This window comes from Zonotrichia albicollis, chromosome 1 (genome assembly GCF_047830755.1).
Source record: "Zonotrichia albicollis isolate bZonAlb1 chromosome 1, bZonAlb1.hap1, whole genome shotgun sequence".
In the NCBI taxonomy this organism is placed as follows: domain Eukaryota; kingdom Metazoa; phylum Chordata; class Aves; order Passeriformes; family Passerellidae; genus Zonotrichia; species Zonotrichia albicollis.
This window is the reverse complement of record NC_133819.1, coordinates 47,787,421-47,813,385: the sequence shown is the minus strand read 5'-3', so window position 1 is coordinate 47,813,385 and position 25,965 is coordinate 47,787,421. Positions and strand designations below refer to the sequence as shown.

The 25,965-nt window shown below is 43.0% G+C and overlaps 1 protein-coding gene across 2 annotated transcripts in view; it reads left to right on the top strand.

The window, feature by feature from the left end:
- The first annotated feature begins 433 nt into the window (after window positions 1-433).
- The window catches only part of AOAH (acyloxyacyl hydrolase), a 77,696-nt gene continuing 52,164 nt past the window's right edge, over window positions 434-25,965 (top strand). Inside the window, exons 1-5 of one of the 2 annotated variants that reach the window (XM_026792700.2) lie at window positions 434-626; window positions 1,183-1,337; window positions 14,617-14,712; window positions 19,133-19,193; window positions 20,296-20,395. In XM_026792700.2, coding sequence (XP_026648501.2) covers window positions 1,184-1,337; window positions 14,617-14,712; window positions 19,133-19,193; window positions 20,296-20,395 — 411 coding nt within the window. In that variant the 5' untranslated portion in view covers window positions 434-626; window position 1,183. Of the gene's footprint in view, window positions 627-681; window positions 814-1,182; window positions 1,338-14,616; window positions 14,713-19,132; window positions 19,194-20,295; window positions 20,396-25,965 lie in introns of those variants that run through there. The other variant, XM_074540446.1, reaches the window with a different exon arrangement.

Genomic DNA, 25,965 nt, shown 5'->3' with positions numbered 1-25,965 from the left:
CCCAGGTTTACACAAAAAGGCAGAGGCAGAGCAAGGACAGCATTGTCCCTCCAGCGTCTCAGTCCTAAACTGCCTCCTTAAAGCCATCCTTGCATCCACGGAGTCTGGGATGTAGCTGTTTGGACTTGTTCCACCTCTGAATTCACATAATTTAAACATGTTTTACTCTGCTTTTGCTTCAGGCTGGGGAATGGCTGGTTTATGCCTTGTCTGAGGGATTAAAAAAATATAGCCAGGGTAACCTTTAGTTGTTGTGACTGCCAAAGCAGGAGCAGCACAGGATTTCTCAAGGCTCTCAGGCAGCTGGGGGCTGCAAGCGAATGTGTTCAAAGCTGATGGGAGCAGGGGTTCAGCTCCCCGTGCTACCCTCACACTGGTAGCTGTCTCCCATCCCTATGCCTCAGCCCCAGCAGAACTAAAGCCCTGGCAAAAGCCCAGCACGGCAGCCCCGTCCCTCCCAGCCCTGCAGCTCCGTCTGGAGCAGCTTCTTTCATTTTTCACACTCAGTCCCCCCGAACGGAAACCTTGGTCAGAGATTTTGCAGAGGCACCCAGAGAGATACTTTCTTTCTTTCTTTCTTTCTTTTCTGCGGAGGAGGGCAGAGCAGTGACGGCACAGGGGGAAGGGTTTGTAGAGTTGTTTTTTTCTTTTTCCCTTTTTGCAACACTGGTTGTTCAGGGGAGTGTCTTGTGTTATTAATGCTGAGTGGCTCTGTGGTTCAAGGTCGTTAGTCATCCGCTGGTACTGCAGGAGACACCGGAGCGCTGAGCCACAGCTCCTCATCCAGCCCTCTGGGTCCTCCCAGGCCAGCAGGTTGGGAAGAGCTGCACACGGGGGCCTGTGGGGGTCTGGGGAGCAGCCTGGGCATGCCACAGCGGCATCCTCGCAGCGTGCCCAGGCCTGTGGGACCGCTGGGTTTATGGGTGGCAGGGCCTGGGAGGGGCTGAGGGTCGGGAGAGCACCTGCAATGTGCGAGTGTGGGACCCTCCATGCACCCCACGAGAGGGTGGATGTCTCTGTCCCCGCCTGGCAGTCTGTCCCTGTGTTAACTACAGCTGCACAGGCACACCAGTCTCCTTCTCCTCAAGCTTCACCCACGCAGGATACTCTCTGAGGAGGAGTGGACCCTACAGGTCCACTTGCACCCTTCCCACCTGATTTCTTCCTTTTTTACTTCCTTAGGATGAAGGAGTCTAGGCAAACATTCCTTAATTTATTCTGCATCCTCTGGCTCTTGCTGCTGCTGAAGACTGCCTCTTGCTCCCCTCTGCCTCGTGGAAAAGACCCACGAGCCCCTTCGCTCCCCTTTGGGCTGTACAAAGGACACACCTGTGTTGGTATGTACCCAGGGTTTGTTTGCCTGCTGGACTGGTTCATTCCTTACTTCACTGGTGAGCTGAGAGTTGCTGTTCACATCATAAATCGCTCCTTTATCTCTTTCAACAGCTGTACTGCAAAATACTTGTAGTCTTTGCTGAATCAGTCACTGACAATTTTGCAAGGCTGTCATGGGATCTGGAAATATTTTTATGATTTTGTTTTTGACTGGCTTCTTCCCAAAGTTCATGTTTTCACTCTGTGGGAAATGGCATCTGAGAAGTTGGCTTTAATGTCTGCAGGTCTGGGATCTGGAAAGAGGATGTTATGAGGTGCTGGTGTTTCTTAGGGCTCATGATGCATTTTGCTTAACTGACAGGAAGGCACAGTTCCCTTCAGGCTTTCCCAGGGTCTCCTAATTGATTTCAGTTCCTGGAAAACTATTCTTAAGAGTGGTTGGTCCATCCCTTGGGCCAGAGGTCTTTGTGGTCTGAATAGTCATCTCTGGATAGCTGGGTTGCAAAGGCTGCTTCCTCACGTTTCCTTTCCTTTTGATGTGCACACGTGTTTGCATGATCCACACTGAACTGGGGCAAGTTGGCAACCCCCTTTTCACGTGACTTCAGTGACTGTGGTGATCCCCATTGTACCTATATCTGAGAGTAGGTATCCCACAGTCTCAGGTGGCTGAGTGATTCCCAGAGCAAGACTGGTAACACTGGACTCAATGTAAACTGTGGATATCTCTGCACCAGAAATGCCCTTGGCATGGCACTCCATATACCTAGGGAGATGTGGTAGCTTATAGTTTTTATGTGTGCAAATGGTATGTCTTATGCATTACAATCAAATGCTGTACTTTGTCATCAGCAGGACTTGTTGATCTTACAGGCCTTTTTCAGCCTAAAAAATTCTATGATTCTTTTAGCTTCCCAAGGCACCTTTGTGCTGGAAACATAAACCCTGTCACAGTTTTATGTCCTTCAGAAGGAAACAATTCTTTCCATTGTGGCTTGGGGAATACAGTTAGAAATAACAATCCTGAACTTGATAAAAGCAGGATTTTTGCTTCTCTTCTGAGCCACACACAGTCTTGGTGGGGCAGGGTGAATCAAAAGGAGAGCGGAGTCAGGGTGGTGAGGGGGTTCAGCCCCCAGCCTAAACATGAGAACAGGAGGTGAAAAGCAGAAATGGCTGTGAGGGGCTGTCCTTGTTTGGGCTGGGAGCCAAGCAAGTGGTGACCGAGCAGCTGCCAGAGCTAGGGGGAAGTGGTGTTGTTTAGTGGTGAGATCTTAAGGCAGCTACAGTTTTGATGGCACAGGAAAGGCAGTGACTATACTCATCTGTTGGTTTTTTATGTGGGTGGCTTTTAGATGTCAGGTTGTGAGCATTTTCTGGCCTTTCTGTCCTGTTGACTCAGAAAAGTTCTAAATTCCACGCATTGCATTGAAGTTGCCTTGCGCAAGATAACATGTCCTTTTTTTCCCCTCCTAAAGGGAGGAGAGCTGTGCTAGCCCCATTTCTGGGACCACTGTGGATCTCTTTGTTCAGGGAGGAGACACTGCCTCCCACAACTAGTTTATCTTTCTGAAGTGTCCCTTCAGCTAAAAACATCCTTGTGAGCTCGACTCAGGACCCAAACAGACTGTACCCACCTCTGCAAAACACAAGATAAAAATGGTGTGGCTAGTGTTAAAAGGGCAGCCTGGCAGGGAGGGCTGGTGGCTCCTAGCCCAGATGGCCGCCTCTGGGCTTTTCCTGATTAGCTGCTCATTCAACTAACTCTTGAAAATGTCTCTTCCTTTTTTCAAGCAGAAGGGAAAAGCACAGCGGAATTGATGGTTGCACTTGCCATGGCTTGGAGCAGGGGTAAAGTCAGCTCTTGCTTCTGATTCCATGACCAGCCCTCTTAGGAGCAGACAGTAAGGCAGGATCAGCTTGTTATTTCCTTCCAACAACTCGACCCCAGATACTTAGTCGGCTTAGTTTGCCATCTGGGAAGGTAATGAGACAGAGACATGAGTACTTCTGTGTCTTCTCGGCCTCATAGATCAAGGCCAAGATGATTTCTCAGAACCAGAGAGAATGATAGAATTGTTTGGGTTGGAGGGCACCTTAAAGATCCTGTAGTTCCATCCTCCTGACATGGGCAGGGAAGCTTCCACTTGATCACCTTGCTCAAAGTCCCATGCAACCAAGCCTTGAATAGTGGCAGGGCAGATTTTTTGGATTACCTGTTCCAGTGCCTTCTCACTGTCATCATGAAGAATTTCTTCCTTAAATCTTATCTAATTTTTTTAACGTGAGAAATTCCTATTGCTAAATGCATAGATTTCCTTGCATTTTTTTTCTTTCACACAAGTTTAACTGTATGGTGAGGTGTCTAATCTCTCAAAGTTATCTGTCTCAATTTTCTGAGGGAAATGAGGTGGCTGCACATTGAATTTCTGATCACTCCTGTGTACCACCTGCCTGAGATTGCTATGTTAGTAGCCAAAGCCAGTCAGAAAGTGAATGCTCTTTCACTAACAAAACCAAGAAAATATTTCCAATTAAGCCTTTGCACTGAGAGTATCACACTTCTTGAAGAAGTATGTGGAAATAATATGACAGGAGAGCAAAGGGCAGCTCTGGTACCTCTGTTAAATGTAATACAACTTGGTTGCTTCCTCCTTCTGTTCCCCTTGCTTGCAGCACTCCCTGGGTAGGCATCACCATCTGCCCCAGTATATTCCAGTCATATTGGCAAAGCATTTGGGTAACTCAAGGGGCTTCCCTGCCCTTAGCAGATCCTGGGAAATGTCTTTTGGGCAGGAATCTAGGTGCCAATATGGAACAGGGCTGGAGGAGAAAAGAGTGTGCCTCCAGTGAGGTTTAGACAGCAAATGTCACACAAAAAGAGACACATAAAAAATGATGTGACTCTTTCTACAGTTATCAAAGGTTTTAATCACCTTTGCTAACTGTAGAAAGAGTCACAGTTTTTTTGCATTTTCCTGAAAAATGTGGCTGTTTCATAATTGACTTGACATACAAACAAAACAACTGGAGGGTTCCCACCTAAAAAGGGGTTTAATGCTGCTGCATTTTAGAGTTACAGCAAAGAGGGGGAAAAAACACCCAATAATAACCCTCTCGACCACAGGATCAGATGTAATAACTATCCTTGTATCCTAACTATCTAAGATAACTGGTCTGTAGCAGTACCTAACCACAACCAGATAAATGGCTTTTCTTTGGCCTTGTCACGAGAAAAACTTTCCCAGCATCTGACAGTCTTTTTCTCCATCAGTATTTCCTGTCTCCTCAGGCTGCTAAAATGCCACCATTTTTGCATTCTGTGAAATCAGCTCAGGCCCTTTCTCTGAGCCTTCTGCGCACTTTTCATGTGATATGTTTTTCTGGTTTTTCCTTATGAGAGGTAAAAGGGCTTTTCTAAGTTTTCCTACATGCAAAAGCTGGTGAAGCTGTTTTCCTCCTGCAAAGGCAGTGAGCTTCTGTTTTGTGCACGGGTTTGGGAGCTACATGCTGAGTCTGGCTTTCCTTTCTGGGTTTGTTACTAATAGACAGCATGGCTTAAGGGATTTATTTGGGATGAGCCATAAAAATCCTTTTGTTGAGTGCAGCCTGACTGTTTCAGTGTGGCATCCTAAGAAAGAGATGCTGTGTACTTTTCTCTCAAAAGTTAAGCATGAATGAACATTTCATATGCTCAGGTCTTTACTTTCTCATCTTCCAAATTAGGGAAGTACTGCCCATTTCAAAAGGCAAGCAAAGTTTTACTTAAGTTAATATTAAGATAGTACAGTAACACTGGTAAACTGTTGACACTGGTGTTAATATTTCATCATTTTTCAACTGATTTTTAAAGCTTTTATTCAATTCCACCCTTCCATACCACAGAGCCCCTAAAGGTTTTTTGCAAACTGCTCTGCTTTCTAGCAAAGGTGACTTCATCCAGAGGTACCTGAAGCAGCCTCAGGAAAGGCAGAAGCTGCCCTGGAGGATGCAGAAAGCGGGGGGGACACTGAAAGACAGATGGGAACTTCTGTATTTGTCTTCCTTCAACATAGTAGGAAAGGGAATTTGGGGAATGGTAGATCAGTTAGTTAAAAATCAAATCCTAGAAAAATCTTGAAATAGTTAATAAAACTTTTTAAAAATACATTTCAAAAGTAGTGTCAGATCAGTCTAATTTTCTTTGCCAATGGGATAATGCCATGTAGACATGGGATAAGAAGCAGCTATTGTAGCTGGGCTTTAGTAAGGCTTTTGCCACTACCTCAGCTCTAATCTTAGGCTTGAGAGATGTGTGACAGTGATTGAGTTTCTACAGGGCAGAACAAAACTGATGGGTAGTCTTGTTCAGAAGGTAATTACAAGTAGCTCACTCCCTGTGCAAAAGAATGTACAAAATCAGGTCTTTCTTGGAGCTCTCTTTTGAACATACTATTATTCTATATTTTCACTAGCCAGGGTAACTAGCTATTAAATTAAATCACTTCATGTAAAGCTGAAATTGTTTGCAAGTAAAATTAGGGCAGAATTGAATTTGAAACAAGCTTGACAACTTGGAGTACTTGCATCTGAAAAGGTAATTTCAATATGGGAATGTTGAAGGCACTCACTTCAGCGGGAATAGTCAATGACACACACAGCAGATGAGGATCAACCGGCTGGGTAGCATCCCTGAGGAAGATGATCTGGGCTTGTAGTGGCACAATGATGGCATGCTGTCACAAAGCACGCACACGCGGCACGCACCGAGACGTGCGAACAGAAGTCAGCTTGCAAGACATGTGAAGTAACCTGTTACCTTTCTCAGCATTGACAAAGCCTCAGAGGAATTTCTGCCTTCCCTTTTGGGGAAGAATGATGCAGCGTGACAGGAGGTTTCAGAGAAAAACAAGCATAAGCTATGAAAGAAGAGTGAATAAATTAGAGTTAATTAGTCTAGAGAAGAAAAACTTGAGGAAAGATATATCTGTCCGTGAAAGCATTAAAGGTGTGATCCATTCTCCAAGAAGTAACAGAAGTGGGTTCTCATGGGGACATTCAGGTTAGGAAGAGGATTTTCTTGAGACAGTGATAAGCGAGCAGAGTAAGAAGTTCCTGAGAAATCTGCAGACCTCATTAGGGATCTTTACAAACTGTGTCTGCCCTGTGCCTTCAGAAGGGCCTAGGTGGTTTAGGTCATCTGTTGGGGCAGAGGTTTTGTAAGAGGACTTACTCCAGGCCAGCATTTCTGGAGTTGTGTGCTGTGGCTGCAAGAAGCATTTGCAAAGAGCAGCATTTATTTGTTTTCCCCCCCACAACAGACTGCCCTGCTCTACTGGCAATTAACTTTGGTTGCCCTTTTCAGAATGAGGCGTTTAGTCAGGGAGCCCTCAATAGAGCCAGACAGCAGTGCTCTCCATTTTCTCTGCTAGCAAGCAGAGATCCTGTGGGTCAGCAGCCAGAAAAGCAAATTTCCCCATCTTTGTGCTCTATATAATGCCATTCTCAGCAACCTTTGTGGGTCACCACCTCCATTCAGCCAGCAGCACACAGTTCCTAGCATATGAAGAAGCATGTTTTCGAGACGTATTTTCAGCTCTGATTGCGTTAAAGAACGGGTGTTACTGAGCCACCAGCAGAGTAAAATGCTGACCTCTACCTGTGTTGATTTGCCTGGTAGTCATTGTCCTCAACAGTTTGCCTCTGTCTAGCTGTGCATGAGTGCAGGGATGAAATATGCCCCTTGGAGTGGCAGCAGGACCAGTAGCGTTTGGAGTTTCCGATAACTTCACACAATGGAACATGCCAAATGGAGATGGAGGCTTTTAACAACTGTGCTCAGGCAGAGAGGCTGTGCACATATTGTCTGGGGGGGCACCATGACAGAACATATAATTTACAGTTCACTGAGTTCTGTAAAAAAGCCTTGCTCAATATCACTGAGCACCACAATGTATTTTACTCTAAAAGGTTGCGAATCTACTTTGATTACAGCTCAGTCAGTTCCAAGCCATAGCAGCTCTGCCCACTTCACCAGCATTGCTCTGTTTAATCAGCCACAAATTTGACCTGATGATCAGCAATAAATACGAAATTTGACCCTAACATTTTTCCCTGTGATTATACTTTAGCTATCACAAACACATGTATGGGAATAGTACAATAGAGATACTAAAGCAACCACTTAGCAACTTTTCAGTGACTGATGGGAAAAACTTCTTTTCCAAAATCACCCCAAGTCTTACTGAAAGCTTGTGAATCTAAAATGTAAATACAGCTATTGATCACAGTGAAAAGATATGCTCAGCATGTCAACACATCCATATCTATAATGTGGGTAAATACACAATCACATCTATGTGCATTTGTACACATGGGTAGTCTTGTACATTCTACATTACTGATGCTTGCCTTGAGCATAATAATCATTTTATTGATTGTCTGTTTGGATGCTGATTCCCATGTGTGTGCCTCTCACTCTTGTTCATGTGTTAACCCTACAGAGAGCTACTGCTCATGTTTAAGGCAATTATTTTTACTGCTTTTAGGAACTGTATATCTGAAAAAAGTTTCTTGTATTTAGAATCTTGAAATAAGGAAGCCTTTGCAACAAGGATAAAGTTATCCACTTACATTAACACCCCCTGCCAGCATTCGGGTTTCATTACATTTTCAATACCTTTTCCTGATTTGGAAAAGAAAAATGTGTTAGTGACACACATACATACATAGGGATTTTTTCATATTAATTAATGCAGAAAACATTTCTATTGGAAATGCCTAGGGTTATAGATTTTGTTAAATAGGGCTCTTTGAAGTGTAATGTAGGAAACACTAGGGATACATTTGGCTGCCAGGTATGGAGTCTTCCACTAGATGGAAACTGAATTTTCTGTACTGTCATAGCTTTATCAGAGTCCTTGTTGTGTGTGTAAATGAAGCAAAAATTAATGGCTGGAGCTCTCAAGTTAGGGTGCCTGAGGTGGCCCACTGCTTTTGCATGAGCAACTGAAATAATAACTGGTATTCCAGATTTTGATGGAATTTGTTATTAATGTGCTCAAAATGCTGCTATTTTTATATTAATATTTTTTAAATTTCTTTAGTAACTACACTATGTGTAATTTAATGCCCAGTGACAGGTTTGTTAATAGTGTATCTTTTAGTATTTCCAAGATATTTCATAAGACTTAGCAAATTAAGCGTGAAAGGGTCATGTATATGCCAACATATTTGAATATGGATACCTGTAATTATGTTCAATCACCTCAGTATCTCTATAAAATACATTAATTCTGTAAATGGGATAGGAAGCAAAGTCTGAGTTAAAAGACTATCGTTCAGATCCATTTCCAAATTACCTTTCAAAGCAACAAATCCTCTGGCTCTATATGGGAAGATAACTGCCTATACTTTGCATATACAGGTATGTCATTTGAGCTGAATATTTCATTGAGCTGGAATGAAATCTTGAGGTTATAAAGGGCTATTCTTTGAAAGTATCAGCTCAGTAATGAGAAGCAGTGCAGGAAGGGAATAGAGATATTGGGCCCTCTTAGGAAAGAAATATAATAGTAAGTGAGATGCTGGCACAGGATGCCCAGAGAAGTTGTGGAAGCCCTATCCCTGACTTTGTTTAAGGCCAAGTTGGATGGGATTTGAGCAACCTGGTACAGTGGAAAGTGTACCTGCCCATGGCTGAGGGTGGTTTAAACTAGATGATCTTTAAGGTCTCTTTCAACCCAAACCATGCTATGATTATATGAAAAGGAAAACATTCCTGGATTGTAAGTTTGCATAGCCACGGTCTCCCTGCACCTAGAATACTCACATGGATGTCCCCACCTCAGAGGAGAAAACCCTATTTCTTATTATCTCCCCACGTGAATTTCAAAGAGAAATGGTTGAACTGGAACTGGATTAGACTAATTTGGAAGGAGGTATTTTTATGCCAGAACAACAGTGTCAGCACAAGGAGTAGTGATATCCTCTTCTGTAGACAGGTTCTTGGGTGTCCTCACCTGTAGGCTTTAAGAGATGCCTTGGAGCTTAGGATCATCCATAAATGGAAGAATCTAAGACTATGTTTTGGAAAACCCTTCATCTTCTGCATAAAGCCAGGAATGGGATAAATGTGTGCGGAGCCTTGCTGCAGCAGACAGATTTTTGAGGCAGAGTTCTGCTATATCACCGAGCAAGGTGCCGGTTCCTGCTCTACCAGGAGGAAGCAGTGGTCTCAGGGTGGCCACAGCCTGCTCAACAGGGTTTGCAGAGAAATATTTCTGTCCAAGGTCATTTTTTGGACTTGTGTCTTCCTTGTATTCTGGGGGTACATTTAATTTATGGCTGTAGGGGTGAGAAAGAAATCCAGCATCCAGAAACATGAGCAAAGAATGGTAAAGGATGATGTGCCAGGTGCCAGAAAACCCATTTAACTGGGTTTTACTCAGACAAATATACCTACAAATCTGAAACTTAGAGAGACAGCTTTCACTATCCAAAAACTTCTTGACATCCCTAGGTATAATTCTAATTATAGAGCCTTTCAAACTCGTGTGGCAGAAGTGGATTTAAGTTAAATAGTCTGCTCAAACTGCCAGAGGCTTCACAGCTAAGCAATGAATTCTTCTAGTTCTGATTTTATTATTGGGGTAGGGGTTTTTTTTCTGAGCTTATTGGAAATGGCATTTTTTTATTACACACTACCTTCAAATATATGGGAAGAAGTACTTCCTGATGTGTGAGTTTTCACCTTACTGCACTGAGCCAAATGGTTATGGTCTTGTCTTATCTTTTCAGAAATTAATAGCAGATGGGACAAGCCATCGCTAAAAGCGACAGGCATTTATTAATACCACAGTCTAGTTTCTAATGCCTGGTAGGTATTATAATGCCAATGAATTTCTTTCAGAGAAAAACATCCTTCAGCCTGTCAAGGTATTGAAACCTATTATTGAAGTGAAACAGCAGAATCAACTTACTGAAAGTTGTTTCTGAAGAAAATCATGTGCAACAGTGCAAAAAAAAAAAAAAGAAAGAAAAAGAGCTTTATTTAATGATGCAGCCTATTTATGTTGCCTTATATTTGTCCAGCTCATGATGAGAAATAAATCACATCTAAATATCTAGTGAATTAAAAGCAAGCAATAGCTTGGTCAGATCTGGATGTGCTTTTCTACCGATGCCAGAGCACTTAAAAGTTGATATTCTTGTACATGTCATAAGTAATTAAAGCTATGAGATTTTTACAGTCAAGGACATCTGATTTCCCCCTGCCCTTTTTAGTCTAGAATTATTTTCCATTTTTAGCCCGTGGAATTAAGACCTATTAAATACTAGGACAAGTGCTCAGCATTTCTGTTCCTGCCACTCAATGCAGAGGAAGATGATAAAAAGAGAGCAGGTTTGTAGTAAAAGCAAGGATAGTTTGAAATAACTTTCATAGACACTAACCTCTTGAAGTTTACCTATAGCCCAACACCAGAGATAAGTTCTCCTAGAGGATAAATCTGAATTACTGGGGAGGCACGTTTCCATGAAAGAAAACCAGGTAGAGCATAGATGGATTAGCCTCTCTCTGCTGCAGTGACTCCCCTTGGAACATTTGTCCTCCCTCCTCACAGGGTTCCACCTTTTTCCTGAGTATTTTAGAATCTCCTGCCCAAAAACCTCTCCTGATGGCATCAGCCTAAATGTAAGGCTTTGAGATCAGCAGAACCAACACATAAGCAAGCAACCCCAGGGCACAGCTCACAAGGAGTAAGGAGGGGTCAACCAAGGGCAACTGATAAAAGCCCAGGCAGATGTGGAGGACAGAGACCAGATCAACCAATATCATGTATGTTGGTGAAATGTGTTCCCTGGGAGCACCTTTCCTACCAGAGGATTGGGAGACTCTCCAAATTGACTTCCAGAGACTCCAGCTGCAGTGCCTGCAGATCCTTTTGAAAATCAGCCAAGACTTTATCAGCTTGTCCCATGGAGTGTGGGATTTCATGTGGAATAACTGCCCTTGAGGAGGGAGCATTTGGATAACTAAGGTGTTGTCTGCATGTGCCCAGAGTGGGGAGGGTGTAATATCATGAGCAGAAACATCCTCTCTGAGAGCGAGGATGAGTTTATGACAGCAAACATTTTGAAGTTCATCTCTGTGGGCTTTTCCCAAGTAATCAGGCTGTTATTATTGTTATTTATATTCATATAGCATCTTGTAGCCTGAGGTACTGCATTAAGTACTGCTCAGACTCAGTGTTGGCTCCGTTAATCCTCATGCGAAGCAGATTTGCCTTTGGGCCGGTTCAATAGACACAAAGGTGTCTATCTGACTTAATCAACATGAAAAATTTTCTTTTAATTGCTGGGAGACTGCTCTTTGAGTGGGGCTACCTGCATGATTGTGTTTGTGATTAGGAATTCTGTTTATTTTGCAGAGCTGAACCAAAAACAGCAGGTTTTTTTTTCTCACTCCCCCTGTGGTAGTTTGATAAACATGAGAGAGAAACTTACATCTTCAGTGGGAACTGTCTTGTTGTATAACAGAGAAATTGAAAATATCAATGGTATTTTTATTCTCAGCCCAACTTTTTGGATTTTGAGTTCTTTGTCCATAATCCCCTTTTTCTGCAGCCCCTGGCTGCAGGTGCAGGAGCACTGGGTTACACAGCACAGGCAAAATGAGAAACACTTCTCTCTGCTGCAGTAGGTGACACTGCCAACTCCAACCTAAGCAATTCTATGATTCTGTAGAATCCTTCAGCTCATGAAGCAAAAGAATGAGAGGTAAAACAACAAAAGCTGTGCACCTTGGAAAATATGAAGAAAATAACCTTGGAAAATATCTTCTCCCTGCCTCTCTGCTTGGACTCCTTTTTGTCTTTCTGACATCTAGACAGCATGATTGATAGATGAACATCTGACCTTGGTAGGAGTAGAAAGGAAAGCACAGAAAGATTGTGTGGTTTTGTGGTTAAGTTATCATTTAGGTAATTTAATTTTTCTGAGCTTCAATCCTCATGAATAAAATAGACATAGAGGTGAGGGCAAGGGTAGTCCCTGTTGTCTGCAGGTTGTTCATGTGTGTTAATAATATAGCCTTTATGTAATGACTTTTAGATGTGTTATGATGTGTTTTCAGAATGTGCAGTGCCATCTCAGTGCTAAGGGCTGGAGTCAGTACAGTAAGGCTATTTCCACCCTAGCCTGGCAAAGGAGCCAGGGTCTGGTTTCCATGCCGGAGGCCAGTGCAGGGCATGATTTGCACTAAAACAGCTGAAGTCTCTTGCACTCTTTAACATCCACCTCCACTACTGTAGGAGTGCTGGATGTCCTGTCTCTGGAAACGTTTGAGATCTGGTTGAACAGGGCTCTGAGCAACATCATCTAGGGGGAGATGGCCCTGCTTGCTGCAGGGCTTGGACTATAAAAGTCCCTTCCAACCCAAACTATTTTATAATAAAGCTGTAGTAAGGTTAAACCTGGACCAGAGAGCCCTGACCTGTTCTTTGAGACCAAGACCTGAATACACTATACACTTCATCTTGGACCTTCCCTTTACTTTTAGTTTGGATCTTTATTATTCAACTTTTTTTTCTCAGCTGTTGTATTTTTAATTAGCTGTTAATTCCTGGGACTGGATAGCCTCTGGCTATTTGAGGAATTGGGTAGGGGGCAGGAACGATGGAATATCTTGCTTCAGGGTTTTTCTTGGTTGTATCTGTCTCTATTTAGTCTTCAATTCTTTTATGCTGACTGGCGGTAATGGTTCTTAGCATGCTTTATAAATCATTCTGCAGAGGATCTTGAGTGAGCCTTTTATTTAATAAGTATGGGGAAGTGGCTTTCATCCCTGCAAAAGTGGTGACAAATTCGCTGTAATTTCTTCTGGATTACTGTATTTGGTACAGAAGACTCAAAAATATTGGTCTTACAGCAAGTTCCAATTGCCCTACCTTCTCTTTTACTTGCTATAGAAGCATCAGAGTTATTTATGTTGAAAAACAGCGCTTTGATTTAATAGCACATTGGCAGAGGTGCTTGGAAGTAATTGAGAAGCTCACTTTGAAGAGTTGTGCCAGTCTGAAAACCCGAACATTCATGTTCTTGAGCTTTAAAAAAGGTGAGTCAGCAGCCCCATCAGATTGCTGCAGCTCAATTCCATTTCTAGGCCCTGATAGAGCAAGTGTCAGAGATGAGATTGCTTGCCCAGGAGAGGAAACAGGATTCTTTTACAGGGATTTCAAAGAGAAAACTTTACTCAGGCTGCTGGAACCTGGCACCCTGGCTCCTTGTCTCCTCTTGGCCTGGCATAGCTGCCTCTCTTGCACAGGCTGTGAGTCTAGGCAGGGCTATCGCAGGTCTGACTACAGTGGGCAGACTTGGCATCGCCAAAGCTGTGTTCCTCAAAAAATGGTGAAGCCACTGCAGAGAAAGCACAATGCTGACCTGCAGCAATTTAAAATTGACTTGAAATGAATGCTCATCATGTGGATTTTGAATGACTGTTCCATGGGGATCTATTTAATTGAATCTATTTAACCCCCAAAGCAGCAGGGGGAAAAGTGCTGCACATCTCAAGAAACACTTTGCTAGCTCTGTTCACACCCAGATTAGTGATGAGAAATAACCAGATTCATAGCTCATAGGAAGTGGTTTCTTTCCAGCCGCAGAGGCAGAGCAGAATGAACTGTGAAGTCATTTTGGTTTTAACAAATGTGTAGCTGGGCTCAGCAGCCCTGTGCGTGCTGAGCATCACTGGGCTTCACCAGCAAGTTTGTGAAGAAATGATGCCATGGATGCTGTGTCATGGCCAGCACATACGTCTGTGGCGTGACTTCTCTTCTATCGACAGTCACAAACATTTGGTTTCCGGTTTTTGTACCTCTCTGTGCTGCTTGTGTGGAGAGGTATAAAAGTCCTATTAAGTACAGACCTATACCTTTTTTCTTGTGAGATAAAATGAGAGAGCTGGTGATCAAGCAGGCAGTTGTTACAATGGCTATCCCTTTGACTCCTCAATTTTCAACCTTGAAAGAATGGAGTCATTTTTCCAGGAGCACCATACAGTGCTGTAAAAGCCAGGCTGTTCTGTGTTCTCCTCTGGAATCAGCATCCTCTCTCTAATAACTTACAGGGTTTGAATGAAGGCAGGAATCCACTTATATTTTTTCCCCTTGAACACTGCCACGGAGCATCTCAAGAAATGAAATGCCCAAAGATGCCAGAAACACTTCTGTGGTGCAGGGAGCTTCACAACATTTCACCAATAATGGTATTCCCTCTTTTTGGTTCTTTGTTTTCTTGAAGGATGTGTGCTCGTGGTGTCTGTCATCGAACAGCTTGCACAGTGGCACAACAGTACAGTGAAGGCAGCTGTGGAGAGGCTGTGTGACTACATACCTGGTAAGTACCAAATAATGCACCATGTGTCGTGCTGGTGCTGATGTATTTCCCTGTTAATTAAAGACTTGCATGGGAAGTCTGAAAAAACTTTATCCACCTCTTGTGCAGTACCTCAAATGTGTGCAGCTGGGAGACGGCAAGTTGCCATTTACGGGGAAGTCAGGACATGGCTTCACTTGGATTCAGAGCTAGGGTTTTGTCCCAAAAGTTAGAGTGAACAGGGCTATATTAAACCACACACACACACACGTGAGCACCAACACATGCTGACCAGTTCCCTTCCTTTTTTTCCCCTTAGTCTCTTTGTTAGCAGCTTAATAATAGATTCAATGTGTGCCCCACCACTCCTCCTGCTTGTTGATACAGGTCTTTGTAGCAACAGTGAAGATTAAAATGTTTTCAGTGGGTATGGGAACTGCTATTGTAAAATTTTAAAAATGAGATGAGGCTGACAGGTGTAAGATGTGAGCATTTGATGTGCACAGAAAAGCTACTGCCATGTAATTTGTGATACAAATTTCAAAAGCGATATCTATTCCATGTGAATATATGTAAGAGTTCCCTTTTTCTGCCCCTTATTTTATCTACCCAAAGGAGGCTGGAGCTCCACAGGCACACCCCTAAATAGAGAACAGTTTGAATGTCAGAATAGCTCTGGGCCTCATACACCAATCCTATAACTATTTAAGTAGCTAGATCTCACATTCATGATATCTTTTTAATGTTATTAATGTAAAAAGATGGCTTAGGATTCTTCATTAAAATGTCATTTTTATATGATTTCATGAATTGTGTCTCTGAGAAACCATCTCGCTCTGTAGACCCCAGTTTCACAGAGGATATGTGTAGAATATTAATTCCCTCCTTTCCAAGGAAGGATTTCCCAAGGCAGAATGGGGCAGGGAGCTAATTGCTAGGATTCATTCATCGATAGAATGACGCTTATCTGATTTCTATTCCATAAGTCATATCCTCAGTGTAAATTACAGGCACATAACCATGAAGTTGCAATTAGAAGCACTGATCCTGCTATTAAAACACAATTTTCTTCTTTAAATTATGACATGCTAGCTCTGTGCTCATGATTCACTCAGTGGACCTTGTTCTTCTGACATGTCAAGATATTTCTTTTCAGCTGCCATTCTTTACACACATAAAATCCTATTATCCCTTTAGTTGAATCTGTATAATCCGGTTACCTTCTGAGATGCATGGATATACCCAGTAGAAAAAAAACCTGACCCTGAACTTGAAAGAAGTGAAAAATCCTATGGATTGTGTGGGAGCTACAGTGTAACCCAATTTATCCTCTCCTGGGAGGTGAACGCTGCAGCCCAGCAGGAATCAACAGTTTCCTCTTGCTGCTTGAAACAGCAGAAAAGCTTTGGATGCTGGTGAGGAGCAAACCTACTAAAGCAGGTCATGCATTTCACACAGAGACAATTTCATTATTATGCACATGCCTACAATCCATAACAAGAATAACAGCAACAAATTAATGGCAGCAAGGCTTTTCCTAAGGCGTAGAAACCTTAGAAAGTGGGTTTTTTGAGGGCCTCCTATAATTCTGATTACAATTGAGTCAGGTTTGGATCAAGCCTTCTGTAAAGTTATGTGATGTTGGAGAACAAAAAATGCTCAGAGAAAAAGAGAGAAAATTTCAGTACCTGTCAGTCCCACTCAATCTCACGGGCTGTGTAGAAAACAGAAGCACAGCCTCATTTGTATGGAAATGCTTGCAATGTGTGTGATTCAAGCGACATGGCAAATAGACCCGTGACAATAGGAACAGTAAAGTCATGAGTGAAGAAGGCTCTTGAGCAGATAGGCCAGGTCTGGGGGAAGGGGCAGTATTTACAGTGTAAGAGGTGTTGTTAGCAAATATATATGTTTACCTGGATACTGACTGTCTGCTTGATGACACAGAGGTGGCTGATACCTGAAATGTGCTTTGAGACCCTCTGCCTCCAGCTTTGCCTCTGAGTCATGCTCTGCTACTGTGTTGACCACGGCTGTGCAAACACCTTAGAGCTCAAGTGCAAATGGCAATGTGATAATAGCATCCTTTTTGCAAATATTTGTTCTCTGGGACTCAGCCAGCATTTGTGTTTCCAGGACTATGAAGCTATATAGAAAAACCTTCTGGACTGTTCTTAGGGGATCTCTTTTATCTGAAGCAAGTATACTCTACATTTTTCTCTGAATTTTCCAGCATTTAGTTTTGTTTAAGCTCTTTTTTTGCCCCTGAACACCCACAGTTATTCATAATTTTTCTCTTTCTCTCCCCCTCTTTTCTGACTTACACTGCTTCTTCCTAACAGAGATTTCTCTCTGCAATATCCTCGCCTTGTGTGTGTTAGCAGAGCTGGAGATTTGTGAACACATGATTGCAGGCTGGCTCCAATGGCAAGTCCTGTAAATGCTATCTGTGGCTTTGGTCTTGGTTTTTTATTGAAAGCCAAAGCCTGAATGGCATCTGAATCTTCCAAGAAGACTTCATGTGCTCAACAATAATTTAACATTATTGCTATTCCTTTTACCTTCATCATTTTTTATACCGTGGGGTAATTACAGGTTAAGTTTCCTATATGCATTAAGGAAATCAGTGTGACCAGCAAAGCCTATATCAGCTCCCCAGAGCTGATAGGCAGCCAAACTCTGCTCTCTTCTCAGACACCAGGAGAGGTTACAGCAGCCAGCTGGCTCCTCCAGAGCCAAAAATGTTGTGGAAACCAGCTGGTTTGGCAAATTCATAAGGAGACCATCACCTGTGATGCACTGGGGAGGTATTGGGGAAGCCAGCCACGTTTGCCTGCAGGCTACCTTAGGGAGCCAGGTACCCCACTGGCAAGCCTCATCAGAGAGTGTTCTAATCAGCAGTGATGCCAAACACAGGGTTATTGATGTCTGCAATGTCTTTCATTTTAGGTGAACAAGAATAAAATCTAATTCTAGTCAGGAGACCAATTTTTACTTGCAGATTGCTTCTAAAGAGCCAATAGTGAGGAGTTATGCGGCAAAGGAGGCAAAGAAATGAAGCTAATAACTTGATTGAAATAAAACACCTGTCATGGAATAAGAGAAATCAGCTACTGTATTTACAGGAGCTGCCTGCAACACCCTGAGTAGGAGGGTGTTGGAAAAATTAATCTCTTAATTCCCTGCTATGATTTCCTGGTGCCGTGCCTCCTTTCTCAGGTGCAGGTTGGCAGCTGGGGTGGCTGCAGTCCTGGCAGGAGAGGACTGCAGGACTCTTGTCCCTGCCACAAGGATTTGTACCCTCCACACAGCAGAACTTCCCACCCTGTATGCAGCAGCCCCCCAGCCCTGGGCATGACCAGCCTGGCACTGGTTAAATTGAATATTCAGCCCAAAGTCGGGGGTGAAGTGACTGCTTTGGGTGTTTCTGTGGCTTTTCTCAGTGAAAGATGAGAATACTCTGTGCTTTCTTCTCCAGGTACAGATAGTTATCTGTCTGGGTAATGGAGGTGCAAGAGAAAGCTCTGAGGAGTTTGAGGAGCTGCAAGTTTGTTGTCACAGCACTTGTGTGAACCTGTCTCTTATGACATTTCACAGCACCACCCCAGCTGGAGCAAGCCTGGCACCTCCTTTGCAGGATATGTGCATGGTTAACCAGCTCTAATCTGTTCAGGCCAAGAAACAGGCAGTTTTCCTTCGTGGGGCTGTCAGATCATTGCCCTGCTTGTATTCAAACCCTCACTCTCCCTCAGTGTCTTTGCCCAGATCCATGGATCACCTGTTATTTTACAACAGTACCTTAAAGGAATCTCTGATGAGCCGTCTTATCAATGACATGCTTCACACATATTAAGGAAACCACCTGAGCCAGCCTCCCAGAAAGGCACATGGCTGTAGACTGTGAAAGGAAGCCAAATGAGAAGTGTCAGGTATTTCTTTGAATGCAATTACTCCTGCACAACTCCTGCTCGACACAAAACATATTCTCTTAACTCCACAAGCCCCCAGAAGCTCCAAGGCAGTTCTAGGAGTAGCATCAAGCCCAATATCACTTTCTGCACTTTGATTTATGTGTTTGTTTTCCTTCTTCTTCCAAACCTACTGAGATGTTTGTTTAAAGTGCTTAGAAGATGCTGTGGCATGCACAATTTCTTTTGACTTTTCCATTATGCCATGCTCAGAAAAATTACCAAAAGCTAGTTATCCTTTTTAGTCTTTATCATGCAACTTACCTAAAGCTAGAAGGATTTTAGGTAAGATTAGAAATGCAGATTTTCCCATTCTCTGTTGCTACACTGAGGTCAGAGATTCACATGCCTTCCCCTAAGGTAAACCAGCATTCACCTCAATGAACCAACTGTTTCTGTATTTTGACTGCTACAAAACCAGTTTTACCATGTTCAATTACTTTAAAAAAAACCCTTTAAATTGTGTTTTCTAGAAAAACTGCAAGGTTTCTGTTATGTGCTTGCTGAACTTTATGGACCACACATAGCTGAACTGTAAGTATTGCTGTGTCCTCTTAGATTTTTACTTAGTTTGTTCTTGACATGTACAGATGTGCTGTCAGGTTGAAGTGGAGGGATTTCACCCCTAAATTCACATTATTTTTAAAGCAGAGATGCTTCACAGTGATTCTGGTTTGGCATTTGGCACAGCTATTCCTGAGTGAATAAACACAGGCTGCCACTGGTAACCATTTTGATATTCCATTTAAATCTCAGATCAGGCCCACCTGACATAATTATCTTTTGAAATTCAGCTCATTTGGCTGAGGGAGGAATTTGAATAACCCATGTGTGTGAGACAGGTTCTATAAAATCACACAGTTGTTGCCTGGCTCTTGCTTTCCATTCTACCTTTAATCAGGCTTTCTAATTGTCAGCCCCTACATGCTCTCAGCCCCGACCTTGATATGCACTCTTGGGGAAGCCTACTATTTAATCTAAGTGATTAAAAAAATAAAATGTAGGTCATTTTATTCCTCTTTGAAAGTTCTTAGTTTAATTAACAGAGCTTTTACTAGACTTTCTTCTTCCCTAGGGCTTTTATTTTTGTTTTTAAAACTAACCAAGGGACTGCAAAGTGCTTACAGGACTAAGAAATGCTGTAATCAAATATTTTAATTTAATTCCTAATTAGCCCAGAGGTGTGTCCCAAAAAGGAAGAAACAGTCCTAGCACTCGTGCTTGGTGATTAAAGGTTAAGGATCTTTGGAGGATTTCTGGTTATGTTGTTGAGTTAATGATTGAACTTTCATATGTGCCAAATTGCATATGCATTAACTTTAACCTTTAAATCTTTGTCAGGCTTATGATTGATTAAAAAACTAGAATAGTTATAATGCATTTGATTCAGGTGCTGCATGTAGAGCACAGTCCTTTTCCATCATCCTGGATTCCAGTTTTAAATGCTGAGTAGGATGTCGTGGCAGAAAATCATTAGAACCCAGCACTGTACTGAGCAGCGGTTATGGGCCACGGTGAAGTGAGCTGAGATTATTGTGTGGTGTGTTGGGAAGATTTAGCTTCCCGTGGAAATAGCTTCCACTTTCAAGAGCCCAGAAAAACATAATAGTCTTTGTTTATGCACCATTTCATTTAGCATAGACAAGGAAATGAATGCTGATGTGGTTTGCCATTCCTTGAGGCTGTGTAAACAGGATCCAGGACAACCACTTTGTCATCTCTACTCTCCTCCAAAGGTGAGTTGTTTCCAACTTTTCTTAAAACTACTGATTGTGGGATGTGTTTTAAGCTGGAATTGAGCAGTTTGAAGGCTTCCACTGCACATGCATTGTCTAGGAAATAAACATTTAGAGCATGGACATTTCTAAAAAACATCTGTTTGAACAAAAGTGCATAACACACATTAGCTGGGTGGACCATCATCCACTGGGTTGCGGGTGTGTGGCAGTCACAGGGCCAAATTCTCCTGTACCAGTCTGGATCAGGGAGGAAGAGTAGGGACTTTATTGTTAAGCAATACAATAACCCAAAGCATATACTCAGCTGAGGTTCATCTGTGCCACCACATTACCACAGCACAACAAGTGATCCCCACATTGCCTGATCTGCCAGGACAGCCTGGGTGGGCACAAGTTACCTGCTGTAAATGCAGGGCAGTTTGACTTGGATTAGTCTGCAGTGCAGGAGGTTTAGGCTAATGCGCATTATCTTTTCCCCACAGGCTGAAATCATATTTAATTACCATCACTTCTTTGATGTACAGTTACTTGCTACAACATTTGCACATCCTTGATTGCATGTCCCAGATCTTTGCTATACTTGCACATGTACATGTCTGCATAGGTGTCTAAACATGTGCTGTTTGTTTTGGGATTTTTTTGGTTGTGAGTAATTTTTTCCATCCCAGCCATCATACTCCTCCAGTCACACTCAAACCTGTGAGTGATGAGGGTTGTTTGGTGGTGCTGAAAAGCAAGCCATTCATTTCAGCACCTATTTTTGGAAATCTTTTTCCCTTCATCTGGTTGAGTTTCTAACTGCATGAGGTGTTTCACACAGGGTCTAGTCCAGCAGTCCCTGAAATCAAGCAATCTTTTTATGGGCTTCAATGATCTGCGGTTCACCTCCAAGATGGATTTAGTTCTGCCAATATTAAGGTCTGGGGAAACACTTACCTTTCAAGAATGAGAGTAATATTTGGTTTATAGCAGGTGTGAGTCTATGCTCCACAATATATCTACATAGAGATCTATGGATGTGCTACACACAGAGGTGAAAGAAGATGAGTGCAAACAGCAGAGATGGCCCACACTAACTCAACCCAACCAGAATATTGCCCAAACTTCATCAAGCAGGTGCCATCAGAAATCCCCCATCCTGAGCTGAGGGTCAGAAGTGCAAGGTGCCTCTTGAAGTGAAAGAGGATGCAGGCAATGAACTGCACTGAAAGAGAGGGATGGGCTCACCATGGCTGCACAGTGAGTTCGGCTATGGCGAGATGGCTGTATAAATCAAAGGGGCTCCTGTGAAGAAATTAAAACACCTGTGTTAAAATGCTAGGCTGATCATACAGAGGGGAAAGGATGCCACTCATGGGGTTGATGTCACATCTTTGTGAGCTCTTACCCAGCTCTCAGAACAGGGGTAGGACCACGGTGTTGTCTCCTTCCACCTCCAGCAACCACTTCAGTGAGTGCACTGTCCATGAGGAAAACAGCTGAATGTGGTGGAGCTTTGGTTTATTTTTTTAAACAAAATTGGGACTCTTTTTTGCATGGGCTGGAGACTGTCCCTCTGAGTAAGCAGCTCAAGCAAACCCTCTTCCCTTCCAAGTGGTAGTTAAATCCCTTTCTGCCAAGGTATTTGTTTCTCAACAGGAATAAGGGGACTCTACCACAAAACCAATTATTTTACACTGACTGTGCTCTTCCTTTTGCCTCTCCTTGTGCCCTGAGAGAGCATGAGGAGATGGGAGGAGAAGAGCAAGAGCATGCTTGGAATTCATGCTCAAGTGGTTGATAAATTGCCCACAGTAACTCTGTGACTAGTCAGACTGAGTAAAGATGAATTATGGGTGAAAAAAATTAATATAGAATCAGAGACACAGGTGCATAAAATGCAGTTTGCCTCACATTTGCTTCTTTAGTTTGTAATTTGATTGATCACTTCAGTTTTATGAGTCTGCAAATGTTGGCGCAGTCCCCTGCTGAGTGTTTGAACAAGACTTTAATACTAATGACTGTTCTGTTCAACTCTATTGATTTTCAGGTACTTCACTTATTCATTTAGACTTTTAGATGCCCATTTTCCCAGAATTAGTATCATATTTGTACTGGCAAAGGGAATGAAAGAAGTAGCATTGCCTGTCCTTGGATGGCAGCATAATGCTCAGGCTTTAATTACCTCTAAATAAAAATTTGGAAAGTGGAAAATATCAACATGCTTTTTCCATCATTAGTTTATTTTCTTCTGTTTCTGCAGTGTTGCTTTAGTGAGGCTTTGTGTTTTGAGGAAGGAAGAGCCCCTGCTTCAGAGGCCTTTCAAACTGTCTACATAAGGGAGACACTGCAATCTGTGTAAATGATACGTGCATCATTCTACATACTTCCCTGGTCTCTGACAAATTAGCCCAAATTATTATATTTTTTTTGCCAAGCTGCCTGGAGCTATTAGCACTCTGTGATTATTCTGGAAGACTTTGCTCTAATTATGAATAAAAAACATTACTCTGTCTGCATGGAGCTCAGTGTTCTCAGCAGGGAACTGGAGGAGAAGGGCATTCAGCCTGGGCAAGGGCAGCCCCCTGTTGCTGGGGCTTGGGCAAGGTGGGCTGCTCTCCTGGGAAGCAGTTTCAGGAGCAGATCTCTGATGCTGGTGGGGAAGATTGGAAGGGGCCCTTACAGCTCCTGGATCACCAGCATGACCATGCAACCAGGTGTCCCTTTTAATGGGTCCTGTGAGCCCCTTCTTGCCACCAAAAGTTCTCCTCTGCCCTTTTGTATGAGGGTGGCAACACTGGGATCTCCTTCAAGTAAAGAGACAAACTAATGGGGCTCATCAGAAGTGAAGGTGGCTAAAACTGGCTGAAAAATGGACAGTGTCTGAAGCTGCAGTAAAATGCTTTGTAGTTTTTTGTAATGCACTTTGTAGTTTAATCCACATCAACAACAGATATCCTAAGATGGGCTGCAGCACCACTGTGAAAGACTGACAATAGTACAAGCATCCAAGATAGCTGGTTTAGGATGACTGGATAATGTTTTAGCCAAAAATGTTTATCACCTCATGTGCTGGAGGACTTTCTGCAGTAGTTTGTGTAATACAGGGATGTTCCTCTAGTGAATGAAAAAGCCTGAAATAGGGTGAAGAATTTTACGTAGTGCCTACCAAGATTCCTTTCTGGCCCTGGGAACAAACAGGTTTGCAGGAGATTATTCTCAGCTTGTCTCTAGATTGTTTTAAGCCAGCTGGCCTGTTTGGTTAAATGACAATTCTGTAACTGATTTGCTGGGGCCAGAATAATGGCTCGACTTCAGCACTGTGGTCGTGCTCTAGCAATCACTAAAACAGTCTGTGTTGAAAGTTTGTACTCCATCTTTCTGCCTTTCAGGGTGCCTCTTCTGTTTCCCATCACTTTTATGCTCCACATTTTCAGAGACCTTTTGGCTGCATATTTTGTCTTAAACTCCATCAATAGGATTTTGGTGGATGTCCTTTTTCATCAGCAAAAATATACATATTTATGCTCTTATAATTTTATCTTGCCAGAATAAGCATCACTGCCACAAGCACTCAGACTGGTTTGTGTACCCTCTATCAGGTCTTGCACTGACTTTCTACAAAGCCACATCCCTCGTGGGTATTACTGTGGTCAGCATGCTGTTTGGCAAAGTAGGAGCCAACTAATTCTGGGTAGAAAAAGAAACCCTTTGGGGTTTAGTAAAATGAAAATACTTCTGCTGCTATCTCTCATTTATCTTTCCCAGTAAAAATGTGATCTTCCTTGGAGGTGAGACAGAACCAAACTCCAGAGTGGGAGTGCTTCTGCATTCCTGATTAAGAGCAGGCTGCCAGTCCAAAGTAAACCTCGTGACTGGGACCTGTTTCCTTCTTTTGAGACCATAAGCAGTAAAACAAACAGCATCTGGGAGGTAGGCTAGGTCCTGTGGAGCCAGATGCCTTCCTTTTAGCCTTTGTTCTTGGAAACTGGTAAAATCCACTGAAATGTGAGTTTCTCCTGCAGCCAGAACTGAGCCTTGAAGAAACTACCTATAGATAGGTAATAGCAGAAGGCACAGTTTGAGTGCTAGTTCCTGCTCTTTCACTTGTTTCTCTTCATTTCCTCTGCTCCTCCTCACTGGGAGAAAATAAAATAAACCCTACCCCAACTGAAAACTCAAACAACCCCAAAAAGCCAAATCATACAATCCCAACATTCCACCAAGTAAATCCAAAGGAAGTAGAGTGGCATGGGGTTTGCAAGGTGGTGCATGCAGCTGTGCCGTGCCAATGTAGAAGCTCAGGACCCTAGAAAACAAGCGGGCACAGAGATATTTGGGGTGGGAAGGTGGCAGACAAAAGTGTGAGAACAAGGAAGCGTTGCTCATGAACAAATCTAGCTGTGCTATTTGACAAGCTTTGCAGAATTTTGCTATCTTGCTAGTCTTGGTTAAAGGATGATGAAAATTAGTTAGAAGGGAAACTTAGAGTGTTTTGTAAATATCTCGTCTCCTGGGAGAAAGCTGGCTAACAAGGATGATAAATGAGAGAGAATTAGAGCTGGTTTGTGCATTTGTTTAAGATGAGAAATACATCTGTTTGCCAAAAAAGAAATCATTACTGGGAACACGTGGTCTCTGTGGAGAACACTGGAAGAAGGCAGTGAATTAAATCCCAGTGACACCCTGCCCTTGGTCCCATCCATGGCTGGATATCTTGTGCACACAGGGTGGCAGGGCTGCTGCAGTTGGGGTGGATGGTGCTGGCTGCTCCCCAGGACTCATCCATCAGCTGCTGAAGCCAAGGAAACCCCGTCCTTGGTGGTGCTCTCACACCATGGGAAAGAGAGGAGGCTCCTTGCTGGCCAAGGTGCAGCAGGGGAGGTTGTACAGGTGGTATGGCCTTCAGTGGCAGACTTTGCATGCTGGTGTCAGCCAGGGATTACAGGTGAGCTGTAAAACCAGGAGCATTTTCTTCCCAGTGGGTGTTTCAGCTGCCAGTCTTCCACAGTCCAACCTGGAGTCTTGGCTGAAGGAACTTGTGAAGTGAGAGAACGTGTCAACTTTAGTGCTTCAGGGAGAGCATTTTCTACACACAAGGTCATTCCAACCTTTTCCTCCCTTGTTTTCTGCTTTCTGAGTGCAATATTGCTGTAGCTTTCTGTAGCACGCATTTCTCATGTGCTGCTGCTGTGAGCAAGAAAGGTCTCTCCTACCCTGCCCAGCAGAAAAGGATTGATAAGTCCTACATCTCTGGGAATTTTCCTACTATTATACTCAATTTCAAGCCATTTTTCACATCTGCCTCTCAAGTAATTTTATTGCAGAAATGACAGCAGCTGGTATTGTACAACATAACTATGGCAAATGTAAGATGCATGATTGGTTTTGGGGACAGCATTTGCCCAGGGGAAGAAAACTAGAAAACAATGTCTTGGCTCATTGCTAACTTCTCTCATCTATTGGTGACATACCCTGATTTTTAGAAGACTATAGACACCATGAATTAAACATATATTAACTACATATATTAATGTGACACATATATTAAAACCCAGCAGCTTAGAAGTCTATGTTCCTTGCTGCTT